The 11,405-nt window shown below is 35.4% G+C and overlaps 1 protein-coding gene across 5 annotated transcripts; it reads right to left on the minus strand.

Moving 5' to 3' along the window:
* Nucleotides 1–7,367: 7,367 nt before the first annotated feature.
* LOC137713337 (uroporphyrinogen-III synthase, chloroplastic) lies at nucleotides 7,368–11,139 on the minus strand. Of its 5 annotated transcripts, none has more exons than XM_068452636.2 (10): nucleotides 10,880–11,139; nucleotides 10,183–10,270; nucleotides 9,836–9,902; nucleotides 9,627–9,745; nucleotides 9,200–9,295; nucleotides 8,901–8,956; nucleotides 8,332–8,417; nucleotides 8,098–8,232; nucleotides 7,815–7,888; nucleotides 7,368–7,716 (listed from the first exon to the last, which is right to left on the minus strand). In XM_068452636.2, the coding sequence occupies exons 1-9, from the start codon at nucleotides 11,075–11,077 to the stop codon at nucleotides 7,840–7,842; spliced, it is 894 nt and encodes a 297-aa protein (XP_068308737.1). In that variant the 5' UTR covers nucleotides 11,078–11,139; the 3' UTR covers nucleotides 7,368–7,716; nucleotides 7,815–7,839. The 5 variants fall into 5 exon arrangements, 3 of the variants coding, with proteins under 3 accessions (XP_068308737.1, XP_068308730.1, XP_088541177.1); XM_068452629.2 differs by having other exon boundaries at nucleotides 9,836–9,905; nucleotides 10,880–11,122; XR_015956154.1 differs by lacking the exon at nucleotides 7,815–7,888 and having other exon boundaries at nucleotides 8,098–8,209; nucleotides 9,836–9,905; nucleotides 10,880–11,124.
* Between the last annotated feature and the right edge of the window lie 266 nt (nucleotides 11,140–11,405).

The raw sequence follows: 11,405 nt of genomic DNA on the forward strand, positions 1-11,405 counted from the left end.
ATATAATTGTTATACAATCATGAAATATTATTTATCAATTCATATTATAATAAGTAGATCTACTTATTAATATTATAATTCTAGAACCATGACATATAAACTTGACTATTTATCTATATTATAACACATAAGATAGTAGAATTAAATAATTGTGACCGTCGGACTAAAAAACTTGTCCACGGTTTACCAGTTCCTTTAAATAATAAAAAGATCCAAACTTGAGTTTACCAAAAAAAAAAAAAAAAAAAGATCCAAGCTTGCTAAACTAATTATCCAATCAAATGATTGGAACTGCGGCATTCAAAGCACAAGTACACTTGTTCTACGATATAATGGACACATGAGTCGTAGCTTAGAATCTTTAGATGTGGCATTTTAATATGAACTATAAAGCTACTCAGTACTATGGTCTGGTGGTATTCTTCTTCACTTAGAAGTGAGAGGTTTTAGATTCGAATCTCGTAGATAACGAATTTGATACCAAATTAGATTGTCCATTGTGTGGCTTTGCCGAGCTCTCATTCTTCTTAGTGTAAAAAATATCGATGTACTAAAAAAAAAAACAAAACTATAAATGAATAAACAACTGTATTCTCATTTAGCACAAAGCTACGATGAAAATACAGTTGCGGGATATGTTTAGTCCAAGGCCGATTATTCCTTATTTACCAAGCAACAAGGAAAGTGCTCTACAGTCTTTCTCATTTATGTTGACCACATTTTGATTACATGAAATGATTTGCATGCCATTGATAGTCTTAAAAGTTCTTTAAATACGAAGTTTCGTATCAAAGATCTTGGTAGTTTAAAGTATTTTTTGGCATAGAAGTGGAGTGCTTCATGAAAGGTATTTCATGATTTGAGAATAAAAATCATTGGCCGGCCACCCCATTTTGTGATATCAATGAAACAACTCTCCATATTGTTGTAAATCCCTTGTTTTATAAACGAACAAGACACATTAAGATTGATTACCATTTTGTTCAAGATAAGATTATGAAAGGGAAGATTGTCACTGGATTCGTTCCATCCAAATCCCAGTTGGCAGACATTTTACCAAGGCCATAGGCAAGGAATGCTTTTGTTTTTTGTTAGACAAGTTTAGTATTTACGATGTTTACTCTCCAATTTGATGGACAGTATTGAGAAAGTCAATCACGTACAAGATATTTGCATAGATTAGCATCCAATCAACGTTGACTTAAGTAAATATGTTGGAATGAGTACCTTCCTACTTAGTGTTGGTTGTATCAATTAGCTAGATATTTACTTTTTAGCTTTGTATCAATTGTACCAATAATAAGAATCAATTATAGGATTCTTTCCTATTAATATTTGTATATTGTAACTTTTGAAAATAACCAATCAAGAAAATACTCAAACTATCAAATTCAATTGTTTCCGCATATATGGGTCCAAAGAAAATCTTCTCGAGACAATGATAGGATGTGTTAAATAATAATATTTTTCATAATTTTCTAGCCATTGTTTGTATTCCTGTTTTAGCCATTGTACCTAGCCATTGTCTCTAGCCATTGTATGTATTTCATTCCTAGTATGCTTTATGTTGTCCCTAAAGCTAAGGCCTTAGCATTCTCATCCCAAACTTTCAGTTCTTGAAATTTATTTCTACAAATGGTATAAGCTAGTGTTTGATACTAGTTCACCAGCATATTCAGACAACATAAATAGTGGAGATCATGAAGCTTTCACTGCTTACACATTTGCTTCTCCTGTCAAGCTACCTATTAGCCTTTCTTATAATATCATGCAACGGCAACCAAATCGATCGACAACGTCAACAAGTTTATTAAATCTTGCAAATCTGCGAATCCTACTCGGACAGACTTGTGGGATGTCTTCAATGTTGCAGAAGACCAATTTTCTCCGGTTTATATTGGACTCCAACATGGGTTGAAGGAAGCTGATAAGATTGGTTCTTTGCCAGGACAACCTCAAGGTGTAAACTTTGATCAATATGCAGGGTATATTACTGTGGACCAGAAAGCTGGGAGAGCATTGTTCTACTACTTTGTAGAGTCGCCGCAGGATTCATCAACTAATTAAACCATTGGTGCTATGGTTAAATGGAGGTAAATATTGCTTTGAAGTGTTACTATACAATTATTCATCTATCCTATAAGTTCCTCACCTTTTTAATTATGTTATCGTGGAGGTATATATGCGTATTAATATTCTTCAATCGATCGAGAGAGATGAGGGCGAATCTGTGTGTGAGGGGGTTAATGAGATGGGCTGATAAAAACTACAAAATTTAAAAATTGAATAATTTGAATTTTCGAATCCTTCTACTCTGGGTCATTCCTAATAAAACATTTATTTGTAACAAAAAACTATATAACCACTGGGAGCAAGTTGTAGGTTTTTTTCTAGGAAAACAACAAATCGTTGGATTGATGGATAACATCATTTGTGACAGCAGTACTACGTTAAGGGAAAATAATACTTAGAAATTAGATAAAATTGTTGAAATATCTCACATTGATTGTATTTATGAGAAAAAAATATCTTAACCCTTTCAACTAATATCGAGGTTTTTTGTGATAAAACCTCACACTTGACAGATTATGCATGGTAATTACCAAGTTGAAAACAATATCAATGTTGTTGAAAGTAAACCTTTCCGTTTCTCTGATAATTTCACTACTATAATAATAGACTTATTAAACGATCGATATCGATCGGTTTGTTGTTTAGCTATCAACCAAATTTGATATAAACAGCCACGATATATGTAACTAGTGCTTAAAGTAAAAAAGAATGCATGGGGGTTTACATCCCAAATGTTTCCTGGCCTGCCACCCCGCGAGCTAGGTGGACAACACTTGCGCGTTGCAAGAATTTTCCAAATAATCTTGTACTCTTGAGCACCAATTAACTATGCCTGTATGTACGTAGTGTGTTTTCCAATATACATAAATCAAACACGGTTTGTGGTATAATTCTTGTGGAAAATCATGAGACATCATCCCTTTTAATAAAAAAATTATGGTGTTTTGTAGTATAGGATATTTCAAACTTTTTAATTGTTAGATTTTTAATTAAAAATATAAAAACTATAAGGGAAATTTTATTTAAATTCATGTAATTTCTTTCTACACCAAACTTACTTGTTGCACTCATTTGATTTTTAATTAAACTATTAATATCCCTTTAAACCATGTACTACCTAAAATACCTTTACAAACCTAATTCAATATGCAAATTTATCTTTACACCCATTTGACTCTTAACTCTATTAATGACATTGTGCAGCCATCCAATGATTTTAGCTTTTGAAAAGGTATCAGGCAAGGTTCAGTAGGTGGATTTGTTAGCTATTTAATTCTTTATCTGGAGTGATTGTGGATGACTCATTTCCTAAATCAGTGTCTTCAAGCATTGATCAATTACAAGAAAAATGTAAATCGTATTGGAGGGCACATGGACACAGGACAGCAGCAGCCATACATGTACTAGCAGTAGCAGCAGTAGTAGAAATCGTCTTGGATGGTGTTTTGGGGTACAGACAGACACTGGGAGAATGTCTGCAACAATTTGTTGTTGTAGAAAGTTTAACAAAGGGTACTATGCAGGATTGATAAAAAAAAATTAAAACCTAAAAACTCATCTTTTAACCTCTAAAAAATGTTAAATCAAACGAATAAAATATTTATAAATCGAGTTCTACATTAATTGAAGGATTTAAAACTTCAAAATCACCATCTATCAATAAATAAATAAATAACTTGTTTTTCTCTATAAGAACTATTAGGGTTTAGCTGGAATAATTGTAGGATAAATAAAGAGTGATGCTAGGATTTAATTATAGTGTGTGGGTTTATTGATAGATTTGAGTTTTATTATTAATTTTATTTAGTACTTAATAGTAATTATGCAACATGGTAAAATAGACAATTAATATTTAAAATTTAACCTGAAGGTGAAAAGAGGTTATATGAGTTTAAATAAAATTTTTCATACTATAGGATCCACCACTAAATGAAGATATTTTATGTCCACCACTAAATTATTGTGTCTAATCTTAAAAAAGTGCTAGGATGATAGGATCCACCACTAAATGAAGATATTTTATGTCCATGCCAGCAGATTCTAAAGGTTTAAAAATAACTGTTACTAAGTTGTTTGAATGGTTTTGAGCCATGTAATGTGTTGTATATTCTGATTTCCACTTGTACAGGCCATACTATTTTCTCTCTCCATGAAAAGAAAGCACATACAAGACACACGAGAGAGAACAAACAATCAAAATTAACAAAAATGGACAAGAACGAAGTACATTTTGGCCAGTTCTCAATGTTTTTGCCACAACTACTTATGAAGTTATAAAGTCTAATGACAGTTTGACCATAAAATTGTTATTAACTACCATTACATGACACAATTTTATGCTACAACAATGCCATCAACAGTTCACATCTCTTATATAGTCTCAGAATTAGAGCTAAAACTTTTTTAGCTCCAAGTACTCACTATAATTAACTGGCTAAACCGTCTTCAACAACTCAAAGCTGACATGCAATCTTTTAACACCTCAATGCTGACTTGTCACTCAGTATCAGAAGACAGTTTCATGCTACACACCTCCAATAAATTCATGTGCATGATTTCTGTTGTTGTGAAAATATATTCAGGACCAGGATGCTCATCTTTTGGATATGGAGCCATGGAAGAACTTGGACCCTTTAGAGTCAACAGTGATAGAATGACACTATTCAGAAACGACTATGCTTGGAACAACGGTAATTACAAAAATTCAGTCAACTTCAGCAATTTTTTTCATGGAACATAACAATTAGTGGTACGAAAAATGAAAAGCTGAAATTAAAAATATAAAACCTATCAGTTGTAGAAATCAAACAACAGCTAAAACATTCATAGCATTGAGTGCTATAGGGCACTAAATCCACACAATCCCCAACTTTAGACTCGTTAGAATAATAAAAACCAAAAAATGTGGCAGTGGCAAACGTGATCTTCTTGGAGTCACCAGCGGTAGTTGGGTTCTCATATTCAAACACAACATCCAACTATGAAAATGAGGGTGACGAGAACAGCGGAAGAAATCCCTGCAAAACAATATCAGAAGCCACTAAATCTCTCTCAAAATCTTCTGCAAGTATATCTGCAGCTAGCTAGAGAGCTCAAAGGAATATAATATACATTATATTAGACTGAGTTAATCAAGCGTCCAAACTAAATGATTAACTGGGATCCGATGTTATATATCATGGTGCAGGATGATGATTTTGATCCGGAAAAGGCTTCTCTGCTGAAGAATTCAGCAGCAGGTCCTGCTCACACCCAATTCCGGTTGAACACATGTCCAAGTTTTTGATTTTTTTAATCAAAACTTTAACACGTGTTCAACCGGGATTGGGTGTGAGCAGGACCTGCTGCTAAATTTGCAGAAGCCAGGTCCAGTTCTTTTGATCCATGCTCTGACAATTATGTGGAGACCTATCTAAATCTTCTAGGGAAAAGACTTGGCTACTGAAAGATTCAGCAGCCACTCTTGCTGCCAACCAATCACGATTGGACACATGTCCAAGTTAGCCAAATCTCGTTCATCTTCCAGTGGTCATCTTGCGGGTATATATATTTTTGGACAACTTTGTTCCTTAACGGTACATTAAATATGCACTACAACAAGGGTTGCTGGGAGCTAATTTTAACACCTTAAAAATGTCATTCTGCACTCTAATTTTATAGAAAACAAGAGAAAATTTGTCTAATAAAAGAGAAAAGCGGCACGTAGGCTAGGGCAATTCTGGCCTGATGTGGCTTCGCCACTGATAAATTATTTTAAATTGTCAGACAGGGAAAGAGAAAGACGTTTTACTTATAACTAACTCACTCTAGTGGAGTTGGATGGACGGACAGCCCAACCACCATTCTACCCACGATAAAGCAGCTGATAGCAAGGGGGATACGTTTATGGATATACGGGTGAAACCCTTCAGTTGATTAAGCTAAGTTTAATGATCCCAAAGTTCCCCTTCCACTTGAGAAGATTAATTTTCATGAGAAATGCTAAGGATACAATCTTAAAGTGAGAATCTCTACCACATCACCATTAGCATTAATTTCAATACTAATATTATAAAATATTATGTAAAAAAAAAAAAAAAAATGAGATAATAGATGGTCCATGAAAAATTTTACTTTTGAGAGTCTTCTTAGCACTTCTCAATTTTCTTTCACTAATTCGTTAAGGCTATATTATATCAGGATATATGTTACATAGATATAAACACATGCATATTATAATTATATTTTAGTAATCAGTAGCACCCGAGATTTTTTTTGTTAAATATGCGACCCTGGTGTTGAAATGGACAGGTGCTTAAACATCCACATCCTGTTAGAGTATGTTTAGTATTAACAGATAAACACGTGTTATAACAAGAGTAAACTATAATACCAGTAGATATGATACAAAAGCGTAAATCCATACACTAATTTATACATGTCAATCCAAGATGGGATGACATATTTTCCTTAATTCTGGTGTAATTGGCTGGCAGGTTGGAGGATATGTAGCTGGGTACAAGGGGTTGGCATTCATCACCATAAGAGGACAGGTCATATCAACCGCAGCGATCACTTACCTTCATCTCATCTCTTCTTCAGGGGAAGCTTCCACCTTCCTTCTAATTGAATCATATCAATTTCCGAACCCCCCTTGATTAATCCTAAGTTAATTATCTGAATATCCAGATATTTACGATCAAATATTCAAAAAAGTATATATGATAACCATATATCTCTACTAATTAATGAAACTCTCTTTGTCAACCAAAAGAGAGAAAAGACAAATTAGTTTTCTATCACACAAAAAAGAATGATGGGCAATAATGTAATTTTATATGTTCAAATTTTACTATTTTTTATTGAAACCTCACATACAGGTGATATTAAAATACCTTTAATAAAAAAAAAAAAAAAAAACCAAAAACAAAAACCTCCCCCCGTCCCCCCCCCCCCCCAACGTTCTCTCATTCTCTCTTCCTCTCTCCTTCTCATTTTCTAAAAAAATGTTTTCATACATACAAAATGTGTATGCAAATACTAGTATATATAAATTAAATAATTATAACAATGACCAAGATGATCGTATAATATCATTTATTGGGTTTTTTGTTGTTTAGAAATTTGTGTTGGACGAAAATGTTCACGTTATAAATTTTTCTTTTACAAAGCTTACAGATAAGAGGAAGATTTGTCTCATTTAAAAATATTTTTTTCTTTGTCAAGGTTTTTTTTCATGCACTAAATGATATGATGCATTCAACACCAACAATGACAAGAACTCTCGAAAAATTAAGAATAAAATATACAAAGAATTTGTTCAAAAAAAATTGTACAAATAATTATACTCGTATCTCGTTACTACACATGAACTAGCAGTCAAACATGGCACCAAAACTGATGATATATACATAGCGTAATTGAGTAAACGAAATTTACATATACAAGAGTAAGCTTCCTTTCCACATATGATACAATAATCTCTTCACGGACCAGGAAGAAGCTTTGCCTAATGAACATGATCCCCTCAGGGTGTTGAATATCTTGACGTCTTCCATTCATACTCTTTGCAAATATTTCATCCTCGTTCTGCATTTATGCAGAAACTAGGAAACTCAACTTTCCATTTCTGCTCCGGTTATCTCCTGGTCAGCCTGCCTGGGCCTGGGAGAGAATTGAAGACACGCGGCTTATTTAATCCATACAACCACAGGAAAAAAGAGGATGGAAGTTGCTAAACCGTAGCAGAAGAGAAACTCTACCCGAAAAAATAGACTGCCTACAAATTTACAAATGTACATTTGCTTGCAACGCTTCTAGTATGCTACCCACCCACCTGTTGTCCAAAACAAAAGGGTTCAGAAGGAAAAAGAAAAGAAAATGGATATAAGAAGGCATCTCATAGTAGCCTACTACAACGATCGTCAGGGGAAATATCAGATATAACAAAATCTGAACAATGAAAACCATAGAGTATATTTGAATTCACCATCTCTTCACATCGGATGAAAAGGATAATATACAGTAATGAAAGGTCAATATTACCCTTCAAGACCTGGGTTTGCCGGGTAGTAAACATTTCTCAGGCCTAATTTCTTAGCAGCCTTAGCAGTTGTCTGACCAATGCAGGCAACTGAATTGCTCCATTTCTCTGGCTCTGAAATAAGACCGACCCAGGCACTGTTGGAGAAAACAGATAGTGAAAAACAAATAACTCTTAAGTAGCTTCAGGAAAGTATCTACATGTTACATATGATAAAAAAGCAACCAGTTACTGACCGAATAGCTGAAGGAGAAGCAACTGCTATGACAGGAGCGGTGAGTGCCTGCTTTAAAACTGTTTGGTCGACATGATGGACAGGTCCCTAGAAGGAAGTATCCCAAGAAACATGATAAGTTATGACGGGAATAAGTCATTAGCTATCACAAGTAATCCTATTCAATTAGTGCTAATATAACATCAACTGTCGACCTGCAACCTATAACAAAAAGGTTCAGACAAACATATCAAACTCCAAATGTCCACATTACACTGTAGCAAGGCAATGATTGAGAAGAGGAGCAGGGACGCCTATTGATCCTGAATGACGTACTAACTTTTATGGTGGACAACTATAATTTCCAAAACCAAAAACCTGGAAAGAGAAATTATCTTTGATGGAATCCAACAGCAACACAGAAAAGATGACCAATCGATGACAACAAATATAGAAAAGAGAAGTGTAAATATATTGTCGTTAATCTACAAGAAATTTTTCATGGAACCGTTAATAAAAAGTCGAAATTATAGATCACTTAAAACCAATATAAGGAGACCACACTTGCATGCCAAAGTTGAGTAAGCACACCGTTGTGTATGTATTTAGCCTTGTGACCTCAAACCCACGATTGGACAGGCCTTCCTCTGAAACAAATATAAAAGATGAAAATGATGAATCAAAGATATGTGACAGCGCACATAATCTTAAATGCCACTACAACTCTAAATTGACCAAACTGCAGGCTTCATCACGTGACATACCCTACTTATCCCAAAAATAAGAATCGCAAAAGATTGCAATCATGAATATGCCTAATCCTAAAATGGTGAAAGCAATAAAAACTCTATCCAAAAGAAGCAGGCATCCAGATTGAAACATCCACGTACCAATCTCATTGCTGGCCTTCGCAGAAGCAGGATATAAAACAGTGCATTTTTCAATCCCATTCTTAGGAAGCTCTGAAGCCAAAACCTTGCCTGTTGCTGAAGAGTCGCAGTTATTAAAATAAGAGCAAGAATCAGAATCCAGGAATGGCATGGAGAGCATACCCACAATATTGAGTCTTAATTTAAACAAAAGAAAACGATAATAAAATCAAGCTCAGCAATCTAGAAAACTTTTGTTCAGATATTCATTCTTCAATGCATCTACATTTGGAGAGTTTCTAATTTAATTAGTACTTTCCAGTGGTTTCATAATGTTTTTTAAGATGAAGTTCGCCTTTCTTGGACCTCACATTGATTGAAGGAAGCATAACATGCAATAGTACAGATTGTACAAACTAAATTATTGCCTACACGGTTTCATAAGTACCTTTGGATGGCACAAAGGCAATGTTGAGGGATCGCTTTGAGGACTGTACTACCTCCTCAAATATGCTTGCTGTACCAGCCCCCACAACCCCTACTGTAACATTTGGACTTCCAGCAGCCCTAAAGGTCAATAATAAAGTAACAATTTGTATGAACAAGTCTTTAAATGTAAAATACGCCAGGTTTTGTTTATTGAGTTTTCTCCCTTACTTCCAGGCCTCTAAGAAGACTGAACCCGCTTCAGGGGAAGTGATGACAATCCAATCAAATGTAGTATCTGCTGCCAACAAGGGCCATTAAATGAAGAACGTTGTTAGAAAATAGTTGTACATTTGTTTGGACTATGCTAAGTGAGCATGTAATCAAATAAACACAATCCATCACAAATTATTTTCATACACACGGGACATAACTTGAACTTTGTGAAGAGAAATTTGGAAACATCGAGCTGAAGTTTGAAGGCCAAATGACAAAATGGGTCAAGTCAACTTGGTTGCATTATCTGTGAAATTACTCAACGACATCGACAGATTAGAAAAGAAAGTTGAAGAATTTACCACTTAACACTGTAGAAAGCCTATCCAGATCAGGCCCCCGTGTATGCTGAATGAGCGGAAGCTCCAAACAGCTGATTCCCTGCTTGGCCTGCACTCAAAATTCGAAAATTCAATCACACTGCCACCAGAGCGACCTATTCTACAAATACACATAAACACACACATACATCCGTATAGACATAAACAGGCATACGCGTACGCATACGTATTGACGCAAAAAGGCAAGCATTTTCAAATTTCGTGTTTAGGTGCCGAAAAATAAGTCAACTGAATATGAAAGAACTAAACTTTCAAATGTGAATGTGTTGGAGAATATCAAAAAATTAAACTTTCGAAAAACGGTGGAAATGGGAAAATTGCAAATTGCTGAAGAACAAAATGCTGTAAACTGCCAATCACTGTCACATATCATCAAACACCTGGCTGGTAATCCAAGGCTAAACTGCAGCCCGAAAACATTTCAAAATATACTTTTAGAAATTTGACAACCAATCAACAGTACATGCAGAGTATTTCACATTTCACAAGATCAAATTCGAAAATGCAAGAAAGAGGGCGTCCCCAGAGTACATTTCCAAAATGTAGAACCCTAGAAATCCAACACAGCACAAACAGCTAAATTTCCAGTCCCCCAACAAAATCGCAGGTAAACAAATGGCAGAGACAGGGAAAGCGAGAGGCGGAGAGCAATGCGTACCAGGGAGGCGATGAGCTTGCTGTTCTTGCCGTGCTCTCTAGTCACGATGACTCTCGGCGGCGCGTGTGAATTGGAGGTGGAAGTTACGGAGGCCACTTGGATTCTGGAAGCAACCACGAAGTTTCGCCGTTGAAGTGGCGGACAAGAAGGTGGGTAGGAAATAGGAGGAGAGAGAGAGAAGAGAGAAAGGTGTGCCATTCGAAACGTGTTGCACAGGCAGGATTGCAGCAGGCCAGCCCATTGCCATGTCAAGTATACAAAATCTCTATTAATTAATTAATTACTTTTCCATCAATCATCTGATTAGGCTATGAAAATTATAGATTAGTCCACTACGACGGACCAGAATGGTCGGATGACACGTGTAGCGTGGGGTTAGTGGACACGTGGTAGTTCTCGGTGGGATGTGTCACATGGCTATGGACTGCCCTCCAGGCATCCAACCAATCAGCTTCCTGTCATGTGCTTGTCTTTGGAGCTATCATTGTGCTGCACGTAGGATATGGTTTCCTTTTTCACCTCACCT

Source organism: Pyrus communis, chromosome 15 (assembly GCF_041283825.1).
Source record: "Pyrus communis isolate YQ-2024b chromosome 15, ASM4128382v1, whole genome shotgun sequence".
In the NCBI taxonomy this organism is placed as follows: domain Eukaryota; kingdom Viridiplantae; phylum Streptophyta; class Magnoliopsida; order Rosales; family Rosaceae; genus Pyrus; species Pyrus communis.

Excerpts from the sequence above, each read along its gene's own strand:
- LOC137713337 (XM_088685051.1), bottom strand. The coding sequence starts at position 11,077 with ATGGCACACCTTTCTCTCTTCTCTCTCTCTCCTCCTATTTCCTACCCA. Across the intron at positions 9,906-10,182 it reads GCTTTCTACAGTGTTAAGTG|CAGATACTACATTTGATTGG; the intron begins GTAAATTCTTCA and ends CCTTGTTGGCAG. Across the intron at positions 8,957-9,199 it reads GAAGGCCAGCAATGAGATTG|AGGAAGGCCTGTCCAATCGT; the intron begins GTACGTGGATGT and ends TATTTGTTTCAG.